The sequence below is a fragment of the Micromonas pusilla genome (assembly GCF_000151265.4).
Source record: "Micromonas pusilla CCMP1545 genomic scaffold MICPUCscaffold_3, whole genome shotgun sequence".
Taxonomy (NCBI): Eukaryota; Viridiplantae; Chlorophyta; class Mamiellophyceae; order Mamiellales; family Mamiellaceae; genus Micromonas; species Micromonas pusilla.
Window position 1 is genome coordinate 1,025,700 of NW_003315884.1, and position 24,777 is coordinate 1,050,476.

Genomic DNA, 24,777 nt, shown 5'->3' on the forward strand with positions numbered 1-24,777 from the left:
CCGGCTGCGTCGCCCTCGGGATCGGCTGGGCCCAGAACTTCGATCATCAGTCTGTTCCGTCTGCATCACTCAAATTACACCGCCCCACCTCTTATCTACCGCTTCGGGCTCCCCACGTCTTATATCGCTCGCGTTATGACTTGACAAACTACTCGGGCGTGTGCGTGTCTGACTGTTTTTTTGTGCGGGTGACTCTAACGCATGGTCGGCGGGTCCGCGGACGAGGCCGCGAGGAAGGTGGCCGCGATCGCGGCGACGGCGGAGGTTGTGGTCGACGCGCGGTCGCGGGAGGAGGACTTGGTGGACCCAGATCGCGGCGGCGGCGAAAGGGCGACGAGCGGCCCGGGGACGGTGTCGATCACCGTCCTGAGCTGGATCGAGTCCGCGATGAAAAAGATGCGGAACCCCAGCCCGCGCCAACTGTGGAACGAAAAGGAGCACGAGAAGGAGCATACTAGCTAGAGTAGATTAGCTACATGTACGCGCAGAGTGATCACGCTACCTACGCGCGCGAGGGCTACGACTAACCTAATTCTATCTCGCGCGACGGGACGACGTCCCTCATTTTTTCGACCGCGCGATGATCTCCGCTGCGTACGCGCCCCGTCCTAACCGTTTCAACTCGTCGATCAACGCCTTGGCGATCTTCGCGTGCCCGCCTCTCGACCCGTGCGCTCTCACCCCTCCGAGCGCCTCCAGAAGCGGCGGTCTCCGATCGCCGCCGCCGCCCTCCGGCGGCGCGCCTTTCATGAGCAGCAGACGCGCGGCGCGGTGGTTCCCCGCCTCGGCCGCGGCGCCCAACGGCGAACCCCCCGCGTCGCCGTCGCCCTTCACGACGCTCGCGCCCATCGCCATCAAGAATCGAACCATCGCGTTCTTACCTTCCGCGATCGCCGCGTGAAGCGGCGCGCGCGGAGGCGGCGGCGCGTTCAAATCCCCGACGTCGACGTGGAATCGCCCGGCGGCGACGGCGTCCGCGATTCGACGCATCTCGCGGCGTTCGGTCGTCGCCACGTCCAGCGCGGCCTCGATCATCGCGTCGCGGCCGGTGGCGGCGTCCGCGGGCGCGACGCCGTTGGCGTCCACGATCGACGGGTTCGCGCCGTGATCGAGCAGGCACGCCACGGCGTCGCGCGCGCGCGACGCGACGGCGTAGTGCAACGCGGTTTTCCCGCCGTCGACGCCGTTGACGTCGTCGCAATCCGCGCCGCCGTCGAATATCGCGTCCTCGAGCGCGTCCACGTCGTTCATCGCCGCGCACCGGAACAACTTCTTCCGCGCCTCTTCCGCGCGGTTCCCCGCGGTCGCGTTCGCGACGTACGCCTCCGCGAGGCGCCGGTGATAGCGCTCGTACGCGGCGACGTCTTCGTCGTAAAACGGATTCGCGAATCGCGCGGCGTCGACGACGGACGCCGCGCTCCTCTCGCCCGCGTCCGTCTCGCGGCCTCGAAGGCGCTCCGGGATGAGCGTCGCCCAGCTCGGCGTGTTCAGGTGGTCTCTCGCGCCTTTTATCATCTCGCCGTGCGTCCCGGGATTGATCTTGAGCCGCCCGCCCGGGGCGTGCTGGCTCTTGAACGGGAACGTCGCGCCGCTCATCGCCAACGCGTTCGCCGCGCCCTCCTCGGTGTCGAACTCGACCCACGCCTGCACGGGCGGGCGCAGGTGCACCTTGAGGACGGTCGCGCCGCACTGCTCCGCGCACCATCGCGCGACGTCGTGAGGGAGGATCGCGTCGCGGTAATCGTCGCCCCCGAACGTCGGCCCCAGGAGAAACTTGACGCCCACGAGGATCACGGTTCGTCGGACTTGGTCCTCGGTCGCCGCGGTCGTGATGACGTGCGTGCGGTGCACGCGCACGCCGTTCGCGATCGCGCCCTCTGTCGCGTGGAGCGATTTGCCCCCTCCGAGGAGGTTCACGGGGCCTTCCTCCGCGGGCATGGTGCCCCGCGGCGCCGGTCGGACTGATGAGATCTGATGCTGCATTTGCACCTCGCGGGCAGGGTGCGGCATGCGGTGCGGTGCCATGCCACTGCCCTTCGAAGATCTTCGCCGCGTCAGCCAGTCAGCAGACGCGCGAACATTCGTCTCGCGCCCCACAACCCAGAGCGCGACCCTCACGCGCGCTCGTCCACGCGAGACACCGCGCGCGCGCGTATCGTCGCCCGCCGCGATGAGCGGTGCGTCCCCGCCCGCGCGCGTCGTCCGCTCCGCCGCCCGCGCGTCGCGAGGGACGGACGTCTTCCCGAATCTTCGTCTGCATCTTCTGAATATTCTTCCCTCGCAACCCTAACTTCCCGCCTCCCGTCGTCCTCGCTCGCTCTCCTCGCTCTCCTCGCCCACAGACCCTACGCTCGCGAACACGGCGGAGAACGCGGACGAAGTCATCAGCGAAGAAGTCGCCGTCGCGAACGAGGCGAAAGACCTCGAGAAGCGCATACACACGATCAGCGGACGCGTCGCGCAGCTCGACATGAATCTGCGAACGTGCTGCGACGATCTGACGACGATGAGCGAGAGCGTGATGCGCCTGAAGAAGCGCGCGTCGCGGCTCCCGCCCGGGTCTGAAGAGCGGAAGCAGTCCGAACAGAGCCTGTATCAAGCGCAGCTCGTGATGAAAGGCGCCGGGCCCGCGGGCGCGCTCGACGGGTACCTCAAACCGCGACCGAACTCGAAGTTTCTCAAGCTCTTCCTCGGCGCCGCCGTCGACGTCACGTCGCAGCGGCAAGAGAACCGCCTGAAGATCAAAGAGGAGTACTACGAGTTCAGGGACAAGAGCACGTACGCGTACATCTTCTGGCCGTGCGCGCTGCTGTACCTGAACCAGCAGCGGAAGAAGCTCGCGTCGGAGCCCCAACAAAACGGCGGCGGCGCGTTCAGCCTCGCCACCGCGTTCCCGGCGCTCGTGCAGGCGTACTGGGTGTGGATGCTGTATTTTTACGCCGCGCTCGCGTTGAGGGAAAACGTCCTGCGCGCGAACGGGTCGCACATCCGCGCGTGGTGGGTGAACCACCACTACTACTCCATCGGCATGTGCCTCGTCGTCTTGACCATGGACGTGCAGTCGAACGCGTGCCTCGATTACATGACGCGTTTCCTCGCGTTCACCGCGTTGCAAGGAGCGGTGATGCTCGCGCAGAACCGGTACCAACGGTTTCGGCTGTACACGCGCGTCGCGATGGGGAAGGCGAACCCGATGGACGTCGCCGGCGGGGAGATGGGCGGGAACACCGGGCAGCTGAAGCTGTTGTATCCGCTCCTGTTCGGGCTGCAGATGACGCAGATATACTTTGGCGCGGTCGTGCTCAAGGCGGTGGCGGTGGAGCACGGCATGGACGCGTTCGGCAGCGGCGGGTTCGGCGGCGGCGACAAGAGCGGCGCGGGGAGGAGAGGGAAGGGCGACGTCGCGGGGCCGACGGAGTTTGATTTTTTCAAGGATTGGCAAGCCCCCGCGTGCGGGCTGCTGTTCATCGTCATGGGCGTGGGGAACTTCCGGGCGACGTTGCAGACGTGGCTCACGAAGCGGTCGTACGCGTCGCGCGCGAAGCGAGACTGACAGTGTACTGTAGACGTCGTTTTGTCCGAGCCGAGCTGGCACACCTTTGAACTTCGTCGTTGTTCGCCTCTCTCCGCCCTCGTCGTCGTCGTTAGTCTATCCTTCAAACGCACTCGCGCGCGCTTCGTAGCACCGCCGCGAGCACCCGCGCACCTTCACGCGTCGTCGCACGATGTCGTCTCTCGCGTCGGGCGCGCCGATGGCGCGCGCGGCGGCTCTCGCGTCGCGGCGCGCGCTCGCGCGGTCGACGGACGCTCCGATGACGACGAAGACGAAGGTTTTTTCGAAGAGCGCGAGGAGATCTCGCGCCTCCGTCGTCGTCCGCGCGGACGGCGGCCAGAAGAAGATCTCCCAGAACGAGTTCACCGAACGCGCGTGGGAGGCGATCGTCCTCGCGCCGGAGATCGCGCAGAACGCGTCGCAGCAGATCGTCGAGACGGAACACCTGTGCAAGGCGCTGTTCGAGCAGAAAGACTCGTTCGCGCTGCGAATCATCTCCGAGGCGAAGGGCGACCCCGCGGCCGCGGCCGGGTTCATCGACCGCTTCATCGCGCGCCAGCCGAAAGTCACCGGCGGCGCGCAGCAAGTCCTGGGGCGCCACCTCGAGGCGCTCGTGGAGGAGGCGAGGCAGCAAAAAGCCGCCATGGGGGACGACTTCGTCGCCGTGGAGCACCTCGTCCTCGCCATCGTGAAAGACGACCGCTTCGGCGGCGCGATGCTCGCGGAGATCGGGGTGAACGCGAACCAGATCGAGGGCGCGGTGACAACGCTTCGTAAGGGTTCAAACGTCACGGACCAGGGCGCGGAGGGGAAGTACGAGAGCCTGCGACGGTACGCGCGGGATCTCACCGCGGAGGCGCGCGCCGGGCGCCTCGACCCGGTGGTCGGGAGAGACGACGAGATCCGCCGAACGATTCAGATCTTGTCGCGTCGGTCGAAGAACAACCCGGTGCTCATCGGCGAGCCCGGCGTGGGGAAGACCGCCATCTCGGAGGGGCTCGCGCAGCGGATCGTCAGCGGCGACGTCCCCGCGTCGTTGCAGGGCGTGCAGGTGATGTCGCTCGACATGGGCTTGCTCATCGCCGGCGCGAAATTCCGCGGAGAGTTCGAGGATCGCCTCAAGGCGGTCATGAAAGAAGTCACGGACTCGGACGGCGGGATCATCCTGTTCATCGACGAGATCCACACCGTCGTCGGCGCCGGCGGCAGCGGCGGCGGCGGCGGCGGCATGGACGCCGGGAACCTCCTCAAGCCGATGCTCGGAAGAGGCGAACTGCGGTGCATCGGCGCGACGACGTTGGACGAGTACAGAAATTACATCGAGAAGGACCCCGCGCTGGAGCGTCGGTTCCAGCAGGTGTACGTCGCGCAGCCGACGGTGGAGGACACGGTGTCCATCCTGCGAGGGTTGAAGGAGAGGTACGAGCTCCACCACGGCGTGAGCATCAGCGACAACGCGCTCGTGGAAGCGGCGGTGCTCTCGGATCGGTACATCGCGGATCGTTTCCTTCCGGACAAGGCGATCGACCTCGTCGACGAGGCCGCGTCGAAGCTGAAGATGGAGATCACGAGCAAGCCCACGGTTCTGGACGAAATCGACCGCGAGATTTTGAAACTTCAGATGGAGGCGCTGTCGTTGAAGCGCCCGGGGCCGTCCGGGCAAAAGGCGAGCCAGGCGGGCGTGTCGGGCAGGCTCGCCGGGCTCGAGGCGCAACTCGCGACGCTGAAAGCGAAGCAGGCGACGTTGACGCAAAAGTGGGAAGCGGAGAAGGGCAAGATCGCGATGATCCAAACCCTGAAAGAAGAGATCGACCAGGTGCAAATCGAAGTCAGCGCCGCGGAGAGAGACTACGACTTGAACAAAGCCGCGGAGTTGAAGTACGGATCGCTGATGAACCTCCAACGCGAGCTCTCCGAGGCAGAGGCGGCGATGGACGCCGCGAGCGCCGCGGGCGGGGACGAGCTCTTGAGAGACGAAGTCACGGAGCAGGACATCGCGGACATCATAAGCAAGTGGACCGGAATCCCCGTCTCGAAGCTCCAAGAGGGCGAACGCGAGAAACTGTTGCACCTCCCGGACGAGCTTCACAAGCGCGTCGTGGGTCAAGAAGCGGCGGTGACCGCGGTGACGGAGGCGATCCAGCGCTCGCGAGCGGGTCTGTCCGACCCGAACCGACCGATCGCGTCCTTCATGTTCTTAGGCCCCACCGGCGTCGGGAAGACCGAGCTCGCGAAGACGCTCGCGACGTTTTTGTTCAACTCCGAGGAGGCGATGGTCCGCATCGACATGAGCGAGTACATGGAGAAACACGCGGTGTCTCGGCTCATCGGCGCGCCGCCCGGGTACGTCGGGTTCGAGGAAGGCGGCCAGCTCACCGAGGCGGTCCGCAGGCGCCCGTACAGCGTCGTGCTGTTCGACGAGATGGAGAAAGCGCACGGGGACGTGTTCAACGTGCTGCTGCAAATTCTCGACGACGGCCGCGTCACGGATTCGCAAGGGAGGGTCGTGTCGTTTAAAAACGCGATCCTCATCATGACGTCGAACATCGGCTCGCAGTTCGTGCTCGAGGGTCTGAACGACAACGACCCGGGAAGCGCGCAACGACGCCGCGACGCGGTCATGGACGCGGTCCGCGGGCACTTCCGCCCCGAGTTCGTGAACAGAGTCGACGAGTACATCGTCTTCGATCCGCTCGATTTCTCGCAAGTGCAAAAGATTGTCGCGCAGCAAATCAAACGCGTGGAAGGCCGACTCGCGGACCGCAAGATCGGGCTGCGCGTCGCCGACGACGCGACGCAGCTGCTGTGCGAGGCTGGGTACGACCCCGCGTTCGGCGCGCGGCCGGTGAAGCGCGCGGTGCAGCACCTGCTCGAGACGAGCCTCGCGCAGGCCGTCTTACGCGGCGACGTCGCGGAGGAGCAAACCGCCGTCGTCAACGTGGCGCGCGGGGACGGGCCCGCGCACTTGGTCGTCAGCGCGGAGCCGAGGGTGACCGTGGAGGCGCTGGCGGGGATGTCGCAGCCGGTGCCGCCCGCGGGGTTCTCGCCGCCGCCGGCGAGGGAGGGTGACGCGTACGTCCCGCCGCCTTCGATCCCGGGGTTCGACTAGACAGAGATTCTTTTTTACGCGAATGCAGAAACGTTTATTTATTACACGTCTATTTCGAGTCTTCGTTCAGGAGCACGTACTCCCGCGTGCTCATCCCAAACTTGATGGTATCCTTCTCCAGGAGCTCGTAGTACCTCTGCGGCTCTATGCGGTCGCCGTTCAGGTGCGTTCCGTTCGTGGAGTTCAGATCCATGATGTACGGCACCGCGACTTTCACGTCCGCGCCCTCGTCGTCGTCCCACTTGGTTCTCTCGCGGTATTGAATCACCGCGTGTTGTTTCGAACACGACGGGTGATCCGTCGGGACGTCCACGACCTTCCTTTCGCGTCCGAACAGGTAATACGACTGCCTGTGAATGTGAAGCGGTTCGCCGGTGAGCTCGCCATTCTTGAAGACGTATAAACGCCACTTCAACGACGGTTTCGTCTTCTCCGGGGGCTCCACGTACACGAGCTCCACGCCGTTCACGGTGTTCGTCTCCGCCGCCAGCGCGCCGGACAGACCAAAGTTAGGCTCGATCGGCGGCGCTTTCGGCGGTCCAGGGTCAGGCGGCGGGTCCCCGGGGTCGACCGGGACGCCGTACCCGTCGCCGGCGGCGGCGTAAGGGCCCGGCGGCGCCGGCAGCGACGACGGCATCTCCGCCTCGGTCTCCCGCCTCCGGCCGCCGCCGCCGCCGCCGCCGCGGTCTTCTTCCAACACCCGCCGCACCGCCGCGACGCCGGCCATCACCGCGGCGACGCTCCCGGACACGACGCACTCGCCGCTGTCGCGCTCGATGTCGATCCTCGCGCCGGACTCTCGCGATATCCGTCGAATCGTCTCGCCGCCTTTGCCTATGATCCTTCCCTCCGACCCCGCGCACGGGACGCGTTCCGTCGCCTCCGCGGGTTCGCGAGGTCCGCCGCCGCCGCCTCCGCCTCCTCCTCCGCCGCCGCTCTCTCGTTCGCGCGCTTCCGCGATGATCTTCCGCACCGCCGCCGCCGCCGCCGCGACTTGCGCTTCGCTCCCGCTCACGACGCACGATCCCCCGCGCTGTCGGTCGATGTCCACCCTCGCGCCGGTCTCCTCCTGAAGACGCTTGATCGTCGCCCCCGCGCGGCCGATGACGCGTCCCTCGCACCCCGCGCACTCGATCGTCTCCTCCGCCTCGGGCTTGACGCGCGCCGGGGGTCCGCGCGCGCCTCGGTTGTCGTCGCGACGGCGTCGTCGCGGCGAGCGCGAGCGCGAGCGCGAGCGCGAGTACGAGCGCGAGCGTCGTCGTCGGCGGCGGCGGGGCGACCTCGACCACGACCGCGACCGCGATCGCCGCCGCCCGGAGCGAGATCGCGAGCGGCTCGACCACGACCGCGAGCGCGAGCGCGAGCGCGACCTCTCGCGCTTGACGCCGCCTCGCGGGGGCGAGCGCGAGCGCGAGCGCGACCGGCCGCGGCCGCGGGGAGGGGACCTCCCCTCTTCCTCCTTCACGCGCGCGTCCGCCATCGCGCGCGTCGCAGTGGCGGAGGTTGGTGGGCACTCGACGACGCGACGAGCTGGAACTGCCCGTTCATCCCGTCGGTTCCAAATCCGTCGTCGCCATTCCCGTCGACGCGCGCGACGCACGCGGTGACGCTCGTCGTCCGCCGGCGCGATGATCGAGCAGCAGATCAAAGAGGCCGACGAGACGTACCTCGCGAAGCACGACGTGAAGGGCCTCGTGGGCGAGCTCCTTGGCGAGGTCGTGACGCAGCGCCCGCTGGATCCGGTGCAGTACATGGTTGACCACCTCTCGCTGGGCGCGGCGTCCGCGCGGCAGGACGTCAACGGGCTGTCCGCGTACAGACGCGATCAGCTCATGCGCGTGTTCAGAGCCATGGACGCGAAGAGCGATGGCACGGTGGACTTCGGGGAGATCACCGCGTTCGTGGGGAAGCACGGCGGCGGGACGGTGACCGAGCGGGAGCTCTTGGACATCTTCGCGGACTTCGACACGGACGGGGACGCGAGAGTGGACGTGGACGAGTTCATGCGGTTCTTCGGTCGGTTCTGTCGGACGCTGAGCAACGCGGGGTTCGATCAGCTCATCGTGGACATGCTCGCGTGAGGACGACGTCGCGAGGGAATGGGGGGAGGGGTAGGCGGGGATGCGTCGCGTCGCGTCGGACGGACGAACGAACAAATTAGCCATCGGTTTTATTCTAGACGAGAGGAGCGATCTGCGACTACCGCGAGGTCACACAACGCCTCGCGCGGGCCATGGACGCCGTGGACGCGCGCGCGGGGCGCGCGACCGACGCGTCGCCTTCGCCCGACGACCCTCCCTCGATGTCCGCGCCCGACGACGACGACTTCGTCACCGTCGCGCGGAGCGAACGCCTCGCGGCGAACGACGCGCGAATCCAGGTCGAATGCCGCGGGCGCCACCTCGTCCTCGTCCGCCGCGGGCCGTCGCTGTACGCCGTGGACGCGACGTGCTACCACATGGGCGCGCCGCTGCTTCACGGGGACATCGAGGACGTCCCCGGGCACGGCGACTGCATCACGTGTCCTTGGCATCATTACCAGATCTCGCTGCGCACGGGCGAGCGTCTGTACCACGACATGGAGCGGAAGCTCTGCGCGCTCCCGAAGAAGCAGAGGACGCACGAGGTCAGGGAGGTAAACGGCGACGTGCAGGTGAGGCTGCGCGGAGGAGGGAAGCCGCCGTCGCCGCCGCCGGGGACGCCGCGGCCGAAGCCGGAGGATCTGACGTTCGAGTGGGAGAGCGACAGGTACGCGTTCAAGCCGCCGCCGCCGTCGTCGTCGCGCGGCGGCGGCGGCGGCGGCGGCGGCGCGGGGACGACGCCGCGCTCGGGGCAGGTTTTCCAGGCGATTCGAGGCGCGCGCGGCGGGCGCGGCGGATCCGGGTCGTTCCTCGGCGCCGGGAGCGGGCTGCACCCGGGGCTTCGAGGACGAGGCGTGGGGATGATGGTCGCGGAGTCCATGCGCGGCGGCGACGGGAAGGCGCCGTGGGCGATGGCGCCGAACGGGGGGCTGTCGCGGCGGCCGCCGCCGCCGCCGCCGCCGCCGTCGCGCGCGGTCGCGCGACCCGCGGCAGATGAGCTCCCAGACGCGCCGATGGAGGAGGCGGACGAGGACGAGAGCGGATCGGACGACGAGTACGATTACGCGAACCTTAAGAACGTTCCGCCGTGAGCGGTGGGAGACGCTTCTTCGGCGTTCATTTAGACCTACCTGTAGCGTTAATTAGACCTTCGAGTTTATTCAGCTGCCTCGCCGGAAACGCTTTACGATTAAAGCAAAGTTAGTTCGCGAGATGGAGCGACGAATGATGCGTTCGTTGGTATTTCATTCACGTCGAAGACTCACTCGGAGATTTCAGTGCTCGTTCTCAGAACGTGCGCGAGCGATCGCGCGATTTACACCCCCGCCGCTTCCGCGACATCGCTCACGCTTCCGTATTGTTTGCGTCCGCCGAACAGTTCGCACTTGCAACTCGGCTTCCCGTGAGCGTTCCCCGCGGTCGGCTTGTTATGCTGGTACTCGGCTCCGCACGCGTAGCAAAAGTGACACGCGCAGCGACACACGATGTGGTTGCACCCGTCCGGGTTTTTCTCCACGAGATGACGGCATCTCGGACACGGGCGGAGGACCTCGCGGTACGCGTGGTTCAGAAGCGCGACGTCGTCGTTCGTTTTCAGATGCGCCGGCAGCTTCTGGTACTCCTTGCACGACATGCCGTGATGCCAAGGAGTCGCGCACGCCTTGCAATAGTCCTTCTCGCAGGTCTTGCACCAGTCTTTCGGAGAACCTTGTGCCTGGACCGCTGAGTTGCATCCCAACGGGCAGTACATCAGCGTCCCATTGCGCAAGCCCTTGGCGTCTGCCGTGTGAAACGAGGATAGCTTCTTGAAACTGTCGCTATGCTGGCTGAGCACGTCTCGGCAGTTCCACTTGTCGAAGTACGCGGAACAGTGTTGGAAACACGGACAGCGTGGATGTATCTGACTACCCTCGATCTCGTTCTTGAGCCATCCCGGGGTGCAAACAGCGCAGACGAAATGCCCGCACGGCTCCCAGAAGTTGCGCTCGCGGAGATTCGCAGAAAAGCACCCCGCCGCGGATACCCTCTCGAGGCATATCTCACAGGACACCGTGTCGCCCACGAAAACCCCTAAAGGCGCGGTCACCTCGTCGATCGCGCTGAATAGACGTGGGCCTTCTTCGGGCGCCTGTCTAGCGAGCGCGAGGGGGAGCTTGCCGCCCACTGTTTTCAACGCGCCCCTAGGCCTGGAGGCGTGTCGACCGAGTCGGTCGTTTTCGGGTGTGGGAGGTAGTTTCTCGAAGGAGACGTACTCTCGCATGTGCCGTAACGACAGCTCTTGCGCGAGGCTCTCGTCGTCGTCGAAGACCAAAGCTTCCGCGAGTTCTCTCGTGTCCAGACGTTGCTGTTCTACCGCGCGAACGAGTTGCGCTTCCCCCGCATCGGCCGCGCGCGCAACTATTTCCCACTCACCGTCGTTTTTTTCTTGGTCTTGGAGCTGGAACGAGAGAGCGAGCGCGAGCGCGAGATCGTCGCGCTCTGCCGCCGCGCGCTCGAGCTCCTCGAGATGGAGCCGCAGCGCGAGCTCGTGGTCCGGTTGTTCACCTGCGACGACCGACGCCATGACGGTATACCCGCGCGAAGTCGAGTGTGATACGTGTGGACCAGGTGTCGTTGTGTGAAACGCTTCCAAGACGAAACCTCGGAAGGTACGAAGTCTAAGTTACGAAGGTACGGGTACCTTAGTAAACATGTGAGAACAGTCTGAGCGGGGACGCTTCCGTGCGAAGGTACAGTAAGTTGTTAGGTTTACAACGTTGTACATAACATAAGAATAAACCTAGCTCGTCGGCGTTCCTCCCCGTCCACCGGCCAGCACACTCCTGAGATCCTCCCTCTGCACGGGCTTCGTTAAAAACTCCAATCCCGCGTCACCGCACGACGCCTTCACCTCATCCGTCGCGTCCGCGGTGATGATCACCGTCCGCGGCCGACGCTCACCTCTCTCGTCCGCGTCTCGATGGATCAACATCGACGCCTTGAACCCGTCCATCTCCGGCATGTGCACGTCCATCAACACGATGTCGAAATCGCCTTTCCCGTCGTGTCGGCACAGCTCGATCGCCTCCGCGCCCCCCTCGGCGAGGTGGACGTTCGCGAACCCGCAGCTCCGGAGAAGCCGAGTCATGACCTCGCGGTTGAGCCTGTTATCGTCGACGACGAGAATCTTGAGAGGCTTGTCCGCCGCCGCGTCGGCGGCGGCGACCCCCCCTCTGAGGTCGTCGACTTCGTCGCGCCGCCCGCGATCGTTCGCCACCGACGCGTCCGCCGCGGCGATCGCGGCGCCCGGGGACGGGTCGCGATCGGGCGCATCCTCCTCGCGCCCGTCCGCGTACGACCGCGTTCTCGCGGTGAACGCCGTTCTGCGCTCCGTCGCGTCGCGTCGACGCTTCAGCCCCGCCGCGGACGGTCGGACCTGCGACGCGCCGATCCTCGACGCGAGCGCCTCGAAAATCGGTTGCAGATGCGTCGCGAGCACGGGCTTGATGACGTTCTGGTACTCCACGTCCTGAAAGATCGTGGACCACTCCGCGGCGTCGGGGTCGTCCTCGCGCGTCGTCGTCGTCTGGCGTTCGTCTTCTCGATCTCCGCCGCCGCGTCGCCGCGTCGGCGTCTTGGGCATGCTGCCGTGATGCCTCAACACGAGAAGCTCCGGGCCGAGGCCGCGGCGGGCGTGATCGACGACGACGCGCGCGCACTCGCGGCTCGCCTCCTTCGCCGCCCTCGACGCGCCTCGATTCGGGAGGTCAAACAGCACGAAGTCGACGTGATCGTGGTCGCAGTCCCCGGCCCCGCCGCCGCCGTTCCCTCCGCGGGCGCGCGCCTGGCATCGTTCGAGAAGGCGTCGCAGCTCCTCCGCCCCGCGTCGCTCTCGCGCGTCGATCCCGAGGTACCTCAACAGCGGTAGCAGCGACGAGCGCACGACGTCCGATTGGCTCACGACGACGGCGACGAGCGCCGATCTCGTCGGCTTCCACGCGTCGTGCGCGTCCTCCGCGCGTTCCATGTGAAAGTTGAAATCCACCGCGGCGCCTCTCGACGTCCTCTTCTTCTCGTCGTCGTCGCCGCGTTCGAGGAGAGGCGAGCTTAATTCGTCGTTCGCCCTCGCGGTGATGACGCCGCCGAGCCTCTTCACGATCGACCGCGAGATGCTCAGGCCGAGGCCGGTGCCGCAGTGCGACCGCGTCGTCGCGTCGTCCGCCTGCTCGAAGGGTCTGAAGATCGTCTCGAGCTTGTCCGCGGGGATCCCCGGACCGGTGTCTGACACCGTGAACCGAACGTCGCGCCGTGAGGGTAATTGCCCATACGAAGTGACGTCGGGGTGCGCGCTCGACGCGACCGCGACGGCGTTCTTCTTCTCGTTCGCGTTATCGTCGTGGTCGTCGTCGGCTACGAAAACTTGGTCGTGCTCCGTCACCGTGATCTTCACGTGCCCGCGTTCCGTAAACTTCACCGCGTTGGAGACGAGATTGAGCAACACGGTTTTCACCCCGAGCGGATCGCCGACGTAATGATCGCACACTTCGTCGGAGAAGACGTACGCGAGCTCGACGAACGCGCGCCGCATCCCGATCGCCGCGCTCTGGAGCTCGATGACTTGCTCCACGCACTCGCGGAGGTCGAACACTTCGCTCACGCGCGCGCCCTTCGCGAGCGACATCCCTTGCAGCGCGTTGTCCTCCTTCGAGAAGCTCAAAATCTGAGTCACGAGGTCGAGCATGTGCTTCGAGCTCTGATCGATGATCTGAAGCAGCTCTCGGTTCTCGAGGCTGAGCTCGTCCTCGTGGTCGCGCATCAGCGTCGCGCACGCGGTGATCGCGTTCATCGGCGTTCGGAGCTCGTGCGAGACGTTGGCGAGGAATCGCCCCTTCGCGCGCGCGGACTCTTCGCTCGCCAGGCGCGCCGCCTCTTTCGACTCCGCGGCTTCTCTCTGCAGCGACAGGACGTTCGCGAACATCGCCGCGGGCGTGGGAAAACTTGGAGTTCCCCCTCCTCGACCGCCTCCTCCGCCCACGGCGAGCCCGATTTTGCCGCCGGTGCCGGCGGCGCCCCCCGCGGCGGCGGCAACCGCGCCTCCCACGTACAGCGTCACGTAGTGCCTCACGATCTTCGCGAGCGAGCGAAGCATGTCCTCGTCCGCGTCGCTCCATGCCCTGGGTTTGACGTCGATGACACACAGCGTCCCTATCGCGTGCCGCGCGCCGTTGACGTGCACGAGCAGCGGCGCGCCGGCGTAGAAGCGAATCATCGGTCGCGAAGTCACGAGGACGTTGTTCATGAACCTCTCGTCCTGTGCGGCGATTTATTGTTGACAAAAAAATGTTGATCGGTCAGTTGAAAGGGGACGCGATCAAATGTTGAAACCGAGGGGTGGGTGAAAAACCGTTGAGACGAACGCACCTTGGTCGCGTCGTTGACGACGAACGTCGAGTCGGGCGTTCTGATGGCGTGCTGGCAGAACGAGACCTCGCGCGGGGTCTCTTTCACGTCCTCGAGCGCGCCGTGATTCGCGAGGAACCGCTGCGTGTGCTCGGACACGAGCGACACGAGCGCGATGGGGACGTTGAACAGCGCGCAGCACGCGTCGACGACCCAGGACAATCCCGGGGGATTCACTTCCGCGTCGAGGATGTTTAACGAACGCAGCGCGTCGAGACGCGCGCCTTCCTCCGCGAGCGAGCGCGCGGCGGCGTCGCCGCACGCGCTCATGGTCGCGGATTGCGATTTAGAGACACGGTGGGGAGCGGGCGCGCCGACCTGAGATGTTGCGCCGATGCGCGCGCGCGAATGTTCCGTGAGTTTTACCGACGGCGCGCTTTTTCCAGTCAGATCTTTGCGAAGATACGCGGTTGAAGGCCACGTACTGAATCAGGTCCACGTGGAAAGTGTACACATGCGGGGTTGCTCCGCGTTGGACCGCCGCCGGCTGCTAGACTACATCACGCATCGCCAGCCTTGCACGCTTCGCCCTTAGACACCTCCGTCAACGGCTTCGGCCTCGCGAACCCCCACTCGCACGTGCACCCGTCGTCCGTCCCCAAGTGCGTCACCTCCCCTCTCGTCACCCTCCCGCTCCGGATCATGTCTTCCTCGCTCGCGCCGCAGTGCCGCGTCACGACTTGCGGCTCGTACGGATCGCTCGCCGACCGTCCCCCTCTCGGGCTCCCCATCGCGTGCCAAGGCTCCGTGAGGCAGTAGTACTGATCGTTCGTCAGCGCGCGCGTCGCGACGGCGTCGAACTCCGCGTTCTTCGCGTCGGCGGCGAACCCGCAGAACGTCTCCGCGCCGCCGAGGTAGTCGACCTCGACGACGCGTTTCGACGCCAACGCCGCCGTCGCCGCCACCGCGTCCGCGGCGGTGAACCCGTGCCGCAGACGCACGACGTCCTCCGCTTCCGCGTCGCCACCACCACCACTACTCCACGCCGGGTACCCCGCGCGCGCGTCCCCCGCGCGGTCGACGACGATCCGCCCTCTCGACGCGCGCACCTCCGACGGCACCCTCGCGTCGGATAAAAAACCCGGCTCGCGAAAGTCCGGCAAGACGCCGCGCCCGACGTCGTCGAACCACCGCGGAAGGTCGTAGATGTGGTCCATCGGGCACGCGTACGGCAGCGTGAACGTCTCCGCGCCCGGCGCGCGGCACGCGTTGAGGTTGTTCCAAATCTTATCGCAGTAACACCGCGCGCGGGGCAGGACCAGCACGCGTCCGAGCGCCTTGGCGAGCGCGAGCCCGTTCCGCACCGTCGTCCTTCGCAACTTGTCCTCTTGTAAGTGCCGCGCGATCGCCACCCGGTGTGCCTCGCGATCCGTCCCGATCGTCGCCGGCTCGTCGTCCGGAAATCGCATCTGAGCGCCCTCGTCGGCGATCACGAGAAACTTGACGTCGTCGTCGCCGTCGCCGTAAAACGCCGGCGGGTCCGCGCGCCAGATCCCCGCCTGTCGCATCCGCTCTCGCTTGCCGTACGCGTACGCGCCGGTGTCTCCGTACTGATACGTCATGTGCACGCTGTACGGCGCGCCGTCGGCCGCGTGTGTCTCGTGGTGCCACTGCACGAAGTACGTGTGCCCGTTCCCGAACAGCCAGTTCGGGAGGACGCCGAGGAGCAACGACGCGTTGGCGGCGTGATAGAGCATCCTGTGCCCGGGTTTCCCTTTTTTCTCTCTTGGCACCGCCGTCGCGGGGGACAGCGCGTGCCCGGGGACGCCCTCGTGCGTGAGCAGGTTAAACGCCGGCTGGTCGCGCATCCACGCGATCGTGCTGCTCGCGACTTTGTTCTTCCACGTCTCCACGAACGCCTTGCTCGCGTTCGACGGACGGAAGTGTAACACCCCAGTGTTAAAGTTGACGTGCGCGCACGCGTTCTCGTCCCTCGCGTCCCCGGGGATGTCGATGCAGTCCGTGCTCACGAGCGCGTCCGCCAGGGCGTACGTCCCTTTGTTAAAGTACGGCCGCGGGTCGCGGAGCCACGTCACGTCCGCGTCCGTGAGTATCGGCGCGATGTTCAGCTCGAGGAGGTCTTGGATGAACTTCGTCTTTACGCTGCCCATTTTTTTGAAGTGCTCGTCCCCGGCGGTGATGAATTTCCGCCCGCGGCCTTTCAACACGCTGTTCCCGCTCAGCAGCATGCTCGGTATCTCCCTATCTTCGCACCACTTCAGCATCCCCTCGTCCAGGGCGCCGACGAACAGCGGCGACAGCTTCAGCGCGCGCGCGGACTCGATCCACGTGTGCACGAAATCTTTCACGGACTCCGTCGCGAACGTCACGAACAGAGACTCCCCGGGCTTCGCGTGCGACAGCGCCTCCGGGGTCTCGCGCACGACCCCCGCGAGCTCGTGCGCGTCGACGTTCACCGCGGCCGTGGTCTGCGACCACATCTCGCGCATCCACTTCGGGCGCTTCGCGTCCGTCACGTCGACCACTTGCGCGTTCACGACGCCGGCGGCGGTCGCGTCCCCGGGCGGAGGGACGAGTTCGAAGTCGTACTCGTCCTCCTCGAAGTCGTACTCGTCCTCCTCGACGTTCTCGTCCGCGGGCGTCGGCGTCGTCGGCTCAGGTTTCGGCTCCGGCTTCGGCTTCGGCTTCGGCTTCGGCTTCAGCTCCGGCTTCGGCTTCGGCATCTTGACCCGCGGCGGCGTCCCGGGAACCGGCGGCGGGAGCCCCGGCGCGCGCGGCGGCGGCGGCGACGACGAAGGGACGACGTTCGACGCCTCGTGCCGACTGTCTTCCCCCGGATCCGCTCGCGTCGTCGTCGTCGCCGTCGTCGCCGCCGCCGTCGCGTCCATCTCCGCGGTGCCGACCGCCGCGCGCGGCGCTTGATACGCGCGCGCGAGGTGCCACGCCGCGACGCACGCCTGTTGATCGAGAGGACGAGGGAGAGAACGAGCGCGGACGTGAGACGACGAGACGAGATTCGACGTCGCGAACGGGCTGGGTGCCCACGCGATCGGCGAGAGCGACGACGGGCGGCGAGCGACGCGCACCAGGAGAAGAGCTATCGCGCCGACGGCGCGCCGGCGCCGGCGTTTCCGCGCGTTCGCCGCGCGCGGACGGTCCATCGTCGCCGCGCGCCGCCGCCGCGCGCGCGGGAGTGCGGTCGGGCGGCGACGTCGTCCGCGGGGTGCAGATGGGCAAGACTTCAACTTTTTTGGATTTCCCCAGAACACTCATCAGAGCACCCCGTCGCGCTGGCACGATGCGTCGCCGCGCGTTGCTCGCGACGCTCCTCGCCGCGCTCCTCGCGTGCGTCGCGGCTCAAGACGCGGCCACCGCCGCGGAGGAGCGCGTCCCCGCGGCGTCCCCCGAGGCGGAGCTCCTGACGACGTGCGTGTCGCACGCGGAGACGCTGAGAGGGGAGATCGAGAATCTGCGCGCGACGCGAGCGACCGCGATCGAGTCGTTGGGGGCGGCGCAGGCGCGGTTCGATACGCTGACGCGCGCGCACGACGAGCTGACCGCCGCGACGGCGGCGAAAGACGCGCGCATCGCGGAGCTCGAGCGCGCGCGCGCGTCGCACGTCGAAACGACGAGCGCGGAGAAGCGACGCCTGAAGGACGAGATCGCGTCGCTCGAGGAACAGCTCCTGGAGAGAGAGCAGTCCGCGCCGCACACCGCGGCGGCGCACTTGTCCCGCGCGGGCGAGATGACCGTCACCGCGGTCGCGAGGACCGTCGACCTCGCCATCGCGCGCGCGGCGAACGCGACGAGGACGGTGACGCGGCGCGTCGCGGCGTTTGAGCCGCCGGAGGCGGTCGCGGCGGCGCTGAAAAAGGTACAGCCGGCGGCGACGCGCGGACTGCGCGCGGCGGAGCGCGCGGCGGTGTACGCGGAGAAGACGCTCGCGGACGCGAAGGAGGCGGTGCGCAGAGAGGGGTTGCGGATCGACGCGCTCGCGCCGCATCTCACGGAGGAGAACGCGTCGCTGCTCGTGAACGCGACGTGCGGCGCGGCGGCGGTTGTGGTCGCGTGGGCGTGGTCGAGACGACGCGGGGGGGCGATGTCCGTGCCGAAGAGCGTCGCGCGGGGGAGCGTGCCGCTGCGGACGCCGTCGCCGGAGAGGGCGAGGCGGCGCGTGCAGTCGCTGAGGGGGGCGAGGGTGATATCCTTCGACGGGATTTGATGATACATGTGAGTCTACTGTGCTTCTGACGCGTCCCGTTCTGTTCGCTCGCTCGAACTCTACGTCGCGCCGTTCTCGTCGCCGTTCACCTTCACGTCGACGTCCTTCGCGCCCACGACGACGTCCCCATTCTCCTTGAGCGGCGACCCCGGGACGAGCTCCGCGCCGTTCACGTCCGGCCCCACGGTCCGGAGATCCAAGTAACTATTCCTGGTGGCGCCTTTCGCCGGGGCTTCCCAATCGCTGACGCTCAGGCCGAGGCCGCCGGCGCCGCGGTCGCCGTCCGTGTACGCCGCCTCCGCGTTGCTTCCTTCCGCGATCATGTCCAGCATCCTCAACATCGAGGACGTGAACAGCGGGATGTTCTTCCACGACAAGAACCGTCGAAGCGGCATCAAAATCGCGATGAAGAGCGGGAAAAATAACGCCGCCGGGGACGCTCTCACGCCGATGAGCATCCCCAAGCACGCGAGCTGCACGAACGTAAACGCGTGCACGCGGCTTATCGGCACCCTCCTCACGTAGTGCGTCGGAGGAAGTAAACGCGGGTCCATGAAGATCATCTTGATCCGCGTCCAGAACTGCGACGTCGCGAGCCCGGTGATGCCCAAGTATAAGAACAGTCCGTACAGAACCGCCATGGGGATCTCGCGAAGTAACGGCGTCATCACGAGCGAGAGGAATATCAACACGTTCACGAGCAGCGGCGCGATCCTGTTCTCGCGGACCCACAGCACTTTCGTCTTCGTTTGCCCACCCACGGTGATCTCCTCCACGTCTGACAGCGCGCGAATGAACTGCGGCGAGTGCGGCAGCGACCCGGTCATCGGCGGCAGACCGAAGAACGAAAACGCGAGCGTGATCAACGCCATGACGAGAAAATTTTGGTGATACGCCGCGCCTTTGATCAGGTTGTTTTCCGCCTTGTTCGCGAGCAGCGAGGATATGTTCATCTCCACGTACATCAAGAGCGCGAGAAGGAACGCGGGGATGATCGCGAACGCGGGGATCCAACTCGGCCCGCTGTAAAGGTTCACGACCCAGTTCCGACCGTCCGCGGGTTCGACGTCGTCGCTTATGTCGAGCATCTCCATCCCGTTCACGTCGCTGCCCCAGGCGACGAGGGAACTTATCGTGATCGCCGCCGCGATGCCAAAGTCCGCGGTGAGCTCGCGCATGAACTTCAACAGGAACGGCGACGTCCGCACCGCGAGCGCCCAGAGACCCAAGTGCAACGTCAGGACGCCGAGGATGAGCGAAAAAAAAGCCTGCGCCAAATCGTGCTCGTCGTCCCTAAAGTACCTAACGAACGCGCCCAGGCCCGCGCTGATGAAGATCGCGGACACGAACAGCCCGAAGATCTCCTGCGTGAACCGCGTGCAGTTACGAAGCATCAGCACGCACGCGTCCGTGAGCGCGATGATCACCATGAACAGCGACGCCCATATCCCCGTCCACGCGTACGTCGTCGCGAAGGGCGCGTCGTAGCGGTCGCACACCGCGTTGAGCTCGATGAGAAACACGGTCGACGGGCCGGTCGTTCGCAGCACGATCTCGGGCTGCCCGGCGACGAGGGAGAAGAATATACCCGCGACCGCCTGCGCGAGGATGTACTCCGTGGTGCCCATCTTTCCGTCCGTCTCGATGCTCGTGAGCGCCCCGAACGCGATGCACGGGGCTAAGCATCCGAAAAACATGAGCAACGCCGCAGACACCGTCTTCATGGATAAACCGTCCGTCCAGTCGGACGCGTAGTGCGGGATGAACCGGTTTTTGACGTCGTTCATCAGGCCGCCGCCTATCTTCGTCGGCGTCCACCCGTGCGACCACCCGCCAGGGTGCGCCCACGGCGGCTTTCCCTCGTAATCGGATTCGCTCTCGGCGTCGTCCTCCGCCGCCCGTTTTCGCCTCTGCTTCTGCTCCTCCGCGGCGACGTACGAACCGATCGCGGTCTGGATCGCGCGGACGTACTCCTCCGGGGTCAGGACGTGGCTCTTCTTGCTCGAGGGCTTTCGATGATCGTGCTCGAGCGAGAGGCTCTTCCGCGCGCCGCCGCTCTTGCCGCCGCCGCCGTCCAACGACGGCTCTCTCTTCTCCGGCGACGTGAAGACGCTCTCCTCCCCCGATCCCGAGCCCGCGCGCGGGGTGAACCCGCCGCTCACGGCGCCGATCAGATCCGCGATCATCGCCTTCCCGCGGTCCGACTCCGCGGTCTTCTCCGCGCGGTCGATGCTCTTCAGCAGCGCGCCGTGCCTCGCGAAGCCGTGAAACGCGGCTTTGATCGTCCGCATCGCGCCGTGCTGGTCCATCCCTCTCGCCCACGGCGCCTCTTTCGACGGGCCGTCGTCCGGGACCATGACGAGCATGACCGCGCGCGCGTTCCTTCCGTCCGGCGCGCCGAGGTTCACGGGCGGATCGAGGTGGCACACGGACAGGTGGCAGTCCCTCAGATGTCGCTCGTCGTCGCTCTCGTCGTCGCGCCGCGCCGTCGATCCTCCTCCTCCTCCCGCGTCATCTCCGCGTCCGGCCTCGCCGATGAGGACGACGATGCCGTCCTGGTTCACCGCGGTGAAGATGCGCCCCACGACCGCGTCCGGGGCTTTCCTCTTCGCGTTCCTCACGAGCGTCGCGACGATCTCCGCCTCTCTCCACGCGGAGACGGACGTCCGGACGTCGGAGGCGTCGAGGCCGTACCCTCCCGGTCGCGTCAGGTGCGTGAGGAACGCGAGCGTCGGAGGCGGGTCCCACGACCGCGCGGACGTGGACGGCTTCTCCGCGGGGGCGGGCGCATCGTCCCCGCCCTCGCCGTCGACGCGCATGACGGCCGTGCTGCGCGCTCCGCTGTGCTCTGACGATGACGGGACATGCGACGTTGTTCGCCGCGCCGCCCGAAGCACGCGCGCGTCATGCCGGAAAAGAATTTCGAGAACCGAGCTCGGTTCGAGCATCGGTGAAACTCAATTTTTCAACGCAAAAAATCACCCCCGCTTGACCCACTGTTTGCTTTCGAAAATCGAAATCGAGCCCTCAGTCGAAGCGTCGGCCTGACATCCAGCTGGCACGCGCATCACGCGTCGAGTTCCGATCGCGTTATCTGGTTGGTATTCCCGATCGCACCGCCGCCGCGGATATCATGTCCTTCGCCGCGTCGCTCTCCTCCACCGTCGCCCTCCGCGCTACCCCCCTCGCGAAGTCCAAGCCTCGCGTCGCCGCCAAGCCCCGCGCCGTCTCCGTCCGCGCGATGGCGCCCACGCAGGACGAGCTCAAGAAGCTCGTCGGATACAAGTCGGTGGACGACCACGTCGAGTCCGGCATGGTCGTCGGCCTCGGCACGGGCAGCACCGCGTACTTCGCGGTCGAGCGCCTCGGGCAGAAGATCGCGTCCGGAGAGCTCACGGACATCGTCGCGATCCCGACGTCCGTGAGGACGAAGGAGCAGGCGGAGTCGCTGAAGATCCCGCTGTGCACGCTCAACGAAAAGTCCATCCTCGACGTCGCGATCGACGGCGCGGACGAGGTCGACCCGGACCTCGCGCTCGTGAAGGGCGGCGGCGGCGCGCTCCTCCGCGAGAAGATGGTCGAGGTCATGGCGAAGAAGTTCGTCGTCATCGTGGACGAGTCCAAGCTCTGCAAGGGGCTCGGTCCGGGGTTCCCGCTCCCGGTGGAGATCACGCCGTTCTGCCACATGCACACGCTTCGCACGATCGCGGACCTCCCCTCCGTGAAGGGCTGCGAGGCCGTGCTTCGCATGGGGTCGTCGTCCACGAACAAACCCGACGGCGACGAGATCGCGGTGACGGACAACGGCAACTACATCGTGGACTTGCACTTCAAGGAGCCGATCAAGGACGTGAACGCGGCGGCGAGCGAGTTGAAGAACACCGTCGGCGTCGTCGACCACGGCTTGTTCGTCGGGATGTCGTACCAGGTCATCGTCGCGGGGTCCGACGGGATCAAGGTCGCGGGCACCGGCGGTGAGAAGGCGTGGTGGTGAGCGCCGAGAAGAAGCGCGCTGAGTAGCGCGTGCGATGTGCGTGACTCGATCTAATACATCATCGTGAGCACGAGATACGCGTTCCGTCGTCGTCTGATGTCGCGCGTGCGATGCGTGTGACTCGATCTAATACATCGTGAGCACGTGATACGCGTACCGTCGTCGTCCGACGCTCGCTCTCGCGCGCGTCGTCCGAAATCGTCAACTCCTCCCTTCCCCCGCCCGCCGCCGCGCCGCTCCGCTCCGCTCGACGCGTCACACGACCGTCTCCATGTGCACGAGGTAGCACAGCACGCGGTACGTCACCGAGAGCTTCCCTAACATCTTCGCGGTCTTCGCGTTGATCCGCGCGCCCGGACGCATCATCGGCACGGGCTGCAACAACACCCGCGGCGCCGGTCGGCAAAACTCCAAACTCCTGCGCCACATCTTGTCCGCGTCCACGCCCGGGAGCAGCACCGCCGCCGCCGCGCCGAGCGCGTAGAACAGCGCCTGGCCCATGAGCTCGCAGTAGATGACGACGCACGCGATCCACCGGAGAACGAGACGGTGCGGCCGGAACGTCCCGGGGAGGCCGTACCCCGGCGCGTCCGTCGCGTCCCGGCGCTCCTCCTCCGTCCCGCGTTTCCCCGTCCGCGTCGCCGCGCGTCGCATCGCCTCCGCGGCGGCTTGCGCCTCGCAAAACGCCCCGGAGGCGTACTCGAACGCGACCTCGGCCTCGTGGTGCATGAAATCCTCCGCCGTGCGCGCCGCCATCGTCGCCGCGCGCACCGCTCTCCGCGCCGCCGCCTCCGCGGACAGCGAACACCACTCCTGGCATTCCGCAGCCCACTCCATGGGTGACTTGGGCGTCCTCGGCTCGACGCCCTCGCGTTCGACGTCGGAGCCAGTCTCGGACGCGTCCGCGCTCAGACCGCCGCTGGAGCGCTCCAGATCGTCGCTGTCGCTCTCCGCGCTCGCGGCGCTCGCGGCGCGCGGCCGACGCCACCACCAAAAGTACCCCCCCCACCCCGTCGCCGTCGCCGGCGCCGGCGCCTCCATCCGCCGCCGCGCCTTCGCCGTCTTCTCGGAGACGTCCGACTCCCACTCGTCCGGGGACGCGACGCCCTCGTCCGCGTCCGCGTGCGCCGCCTTAGCGCCCGACGGACTCGAGCTCGGGCTGCTCTCGTCCTGCTTGTCCGCCCACGCGTGCGCGTCCTTCTGCCCGAGCTCGAACAGCTCCTTGAGCTTGTAGGGCGCGGGGGGGAAAAACGCCCACCACATCGGGACGTACTTCGACGGGCGTATGTCCGCGCGGCTGCTGTAGAACGGGCACACGACGATGATGTCCTCCGGGTTCGTCTTCCTGCAGTGCAGTTTACAGAACGTCCCGTTGGACGCGAGCCCTTTGACGAGCTGCAGATCGCTGACGCCGCCGTCGAAACACAAGCCGTGGCCCGGGAGCCACATCGGAAGCCCCGCGAGCGGCGTGATGCACGCGCTGCACAGCAACGACTGAATTAAAAAGTCGTACGTCGGGAACTCGTTCACGCGTATGTTCTTGTACCACGGGAATATCCGCGTGATGCTAATCTCTAACCGGCCTGCAAGGATCTTGTGCGCGTCCTTGGTGCAGAACTGCGTGATGGCGCCGCGGCAGTAGTCCCTCAACAGAAACGCGCCGCGCCACGACCCTCGCGCTTTCGCGGCGCATATGTAGATGTACTCCGCGAGCGCGTCGAGGTCGATGTCCAGGAAGAGCAGCGCGCCGGTGAGCGCGCCGCCGGAGGTGCCGTACACCTTCGCGCTCCTGCGAGACGGAACGAGGGAGGATCGGACGAGGGTAGGGTCAGCGCGCGCGATTTTTAAGATTTTGGAAAAAGCGAGGTAGGGTTGATTGGATCTGACGCGCGGGCGGTCCCGCCGCGAAAGAGCGCGAGAGAGGCGAGGGGACGAAGCGTCATCGCGCCGCGCACTTGTGATATCCGCGCTCCGCGAGCGCTTTTACGACGCCGACGTAGTACACGAACAGCCATCCGCTGCTGCTCAGCGCGAACGACCGCGCGGGCGGGCACGGCGACGCGCCGCGATCTCTTCCGCGGTCGCCGCGCGGCGCCGGCCCGGGCGAGAGCCGCCGCTTCGAGCCGCGCTCCGGCGACGTCACTCGCACGTTTGGAAGCGGCGCGTCCGCCTTCTTCGGCGTCGCGTCCCGCGACCGCGTCTGCGGCGGCATCGCGCCAAGCGCGAGTGCGCGACCTCGACCAGATCTTGTCAGCATATTCGTTCGCCCGCGATTTTTCGTCGTCGTCGTTGTTGCTCAAAAAGTGACAAGCAAAAAAAGCGCGAACCGCGCGCGCGCGTCGCCGCGTGCCCACCCGCCGCCGCCGACGCCGCCGCCGCCGACACCGCGCGCGCCGCGAGTCCCCGGGGCATCGCGCG

General features: G+C 66.6%; 14 protein-coding genes across 14 annotated transcripts; 5 read left to right on the forward strand and 9 right to left on the reverse strand.

Moving 5' to 3' along the window:
* Nucleotides 1-194: 194 nt before the first annotated feature.
* On the reverse strand, nt 195-1,938 carry MICPUCDRAFT_46744 (uncharacterized protein; the record flags this gene model as incomplete). The annotated part of the gene is made up of 2 exons (XM_003057287.1): nt 195-420; nt 614-1,938. The coding sequence occupies 2 exons, from the start codon at nt 1,936-1,938 to the stop codon at nt 195-197; spliced, it is 1,551 nt and encodes a 516-aa protein (XP_003057333.1).
* A 175-nt stretch (nt 1,939-2,113) lies between these two features.
* MICPUCDRAFT_32389 (uncharacterized protein) lies at nt 2,114-3,607 on the forward strand. Its single transcript, XM_003056826.1, has 2 exons — nt 2,114-2,177; nt 2,343-3,607. Exons 1-2 carry the CDS (start codon nt 2,171-2,173, stop codon nt 3,551-3,553), a joined length of 1,218 nt encoding a protein of 405 aa, XP_003056872.1. The 5' UTR covers nt 2,114-2,170; the 3' UTR covers nt 3,554-3,607.
* A 118-nt stretch (nt 3,608-3,725) lies between these two features.
* MICPUCDRAFT_56397 (chaperone, Hsp100 family, clpb-type) lies at nt 3,726-6,701 on the forward strand (the record flags this gene model as incomplete). The annotated part of the gene is made up of 2 exons (XM_003056827.1): nt 3,726-6,578; nt 6,614-6,701. 2 exons carry the CDS (start codon nt 3,726-3,728, stop codon nt 6,620-6,622), a joined length of 2,862 nt encoding a protein of 953 aa, XP_003056873.1. The 3' UTR covers nt 6,623-6,701.
* A 10-nt stretch (nt 6,702-6,711) lies between these two features.
* On the reverse strand, nt 6,712-8,142 carry MICPUCDRAFT_14945 (KH domain-containing protein; the record flags this gene model as incomplete). Its single annotated transcript, XM_003057288.1, has 3 exons — nt 6,712-7,176; nt 7,531-7,597; nt 7,793-8,142. The coding sequence occupies 3 exons, from the start codon at nt 8,140-8,142 to the stop codon at nt 6,712-6,714; spliced, it is 882 nt and encodes a 293-aa protein (XP_003057334.1).
* A 148-nt stretch (nt 8,143-8,290) lies between these two features.
* MICPUCDRAFT_56399 (uncharacterized protein) lies at nt 8,291-8,743 on the forward strand (the record flags this gene model as incomplete). Its single annotated transcript, XM_003056828.1, has 1 exon — nt 8,291-8,743. One exon carries the CDS (start codon nt 8,291-8,293, stop codon nt 8,741-8,743), a length of 453 nt encoding a protein of 150 aa, XP_003056874.1.
* A 152-nt stretch (nt 8,744-8,895) lies between these two features.
* TIC55-7 (chloroplast envelope protein translocase family) lies at nt 8,896-9,834 on the forward strand (the record flags this gene model as incomplete). Its single annotated transcript, XM_003056829.1, has 1 exon — nt 8,896-9,834. The coding sequence occupies one exon, from the start codon at nt 8,896-8,898 to the stop codon at nt 9,832-9,834; it is 939 nt and encodes a 312-aa protein (XP_003056875.1).
* A 353-nt stretch (nt 9,835-10,187) lies between these two features.
* MICPUCDRAFT_9061 (uncharacterized protein) lies at nt 10,188-10,433 on the reverse strand (the record flags this gene model as incomplete). The annotated part of the gene is made up of 1 exon (XM_003057289.1): nt 10,188-10,433. A coding segment is annotated over one exon (246 nt), but the record flags the coding sequence as incomplete, so codon positions are not given.
* Nucleotides 10,434-11,555: 1,122 nt separating this feature from the next.
* On the reverse strand, nt 11,556-11,912 carry MICPUCDRAFT_11790 (uncharacterized protein; the record flags this gene model as incomplete). The annotated part of the gene is made up of 1 exon (XM_003057290.1): nt 11,556-11,912. A coding segment is annotated over one exon (357 nt), but the record flags the coding sequence as incomplete, so codon positions are not given.
* Nucleotides 11,913-12,854: 942 nt separating this feature from the next.
* On the reverse strand, nt 12,855-13,634 carry MICPUCDRAFT_11312 (uncharacterized protein; the record flags this gene model as incomplete). The annotated part of the gene is made up of 2 exons (XM_003057291.1): nt 12,855-13,097; nt 13,173-13,634. Coding segments are annotated over 2 exons (705 nt in total), but the record flags the coding sequence as incomplete, so codon positions are not given.
* Nucleotides 13,635-14,612: 978 nt separating this feature from the next.
* MICPUCDRAFT_62376 (uncharacterized protein) lies at nt 14,613-16,866 on the reverse strand (the record flags this gene model as incomplete). Its single annotated transcript, XM_003057292.1, has 1 exon — nt 14,613-16,866. The coding sequence occupies one exon, from the start codon at nt 16,864-16,866 to the stop codon at nt 14,683-14,685; it is 2,184 nt and encodes a 727-aa protein (XP_003057338.1). The 3' UTR covers nt 14,613-14,682.
* Nucleotides 16,867-17,500: 634 nt separating this feature from the next.
* On the reverse strand, nt 17,501-17,929 carry MICPUCDRAFT_38820 (uncharacterized protein; the record flags this gene model as incomplete). The annotated part of the gene is made up of 1 exon (XM_003057293.1): nt 17,501-17,929. One exon carries the CDS (start codon nt 17,927-17,929, stop codon nt 17,501-17,503), a length of 429 nt encoding a protein of 142 aa, XP_003057339.1.
* A 419-nt stretch (nt 17,930-18,348) lies between these two features.
* On the reverse strand, nt 18,349-20,161 carry AE_3 (anion exchanger family). The gene is made up of 2 exons (XM_003057294.1): nt 19,673-20,161; nt 18,349-19,546 (listed from the first exon to the last, which is right to left on the reverse strand). Exons 1-2 carry the CDS (start codon nt 20,150-20,152, stop codon nt 18,425-18,427), a joined length of 1,602 nt encoding a protein of 533 aa, XP_003057340.1. The 5' UTR covers nt 20,153-20,161; the 3' UTR covers nt 18,349-18,424.
* A 1,445-nt stretch (nt 20,162-21,606) lies between these two features.
* Nucleotides 21,607-22,359, forward strand: MICPUCDRAFT_15487 (uncharacterized protein; the record flags this gene model as incomplete). The annotated part of the gene is made up of 1 exon (XM_003056830.1): nt 21,607-22,359. One exon carries the CDS (start codon nt 21,607-21,609, stop codon nt 22,357-22,359), a length of 753 nt encoding a protein of 250 aa, XP_003056876.1.
* Nucleotides 22,360-22,417: 58 nt separating this feature from the next.
* On the reverse strand, nt 22,418-23,889 carry MICPUCDRAFT_62382 (uncharacterized protein; the record flags this gene model as incomplete). The annotated part of the gene is given in 5 exon segments (XM_003057295.1): nt 22,418-23,101; nt 23,119-23,193; nt 23,528-23,631; nt 23,654-23,679; nt 23,687-23,889. Coding segments are annotated over 5 exon segments (1,011 nt in total). The 5' UTR covers nt 23,809-23,889.
* Between the last annotated feature and the right edge of the window lie 888 nt (nt 23,890-24,777).

What these genes read in the sequence shown, in the direction of transcription:
- AE_3 (XM_003057294.1), bottom strand. Translation starts at nt 20,152, where the DNA reads ATGAACGACGTCAAAAACCGGTTCATCCCGCACTACGCGTCCGACTGG. An exon ending in GCGCGGGCCTGGGCGCGTTC is followed by an intron (nt 19,547 to 19,672) that starts GTTAGGTACTTT and finishes TTCCTGTTGAAG; the next exon opens with TTCATGCGCGAGCTCACCGC.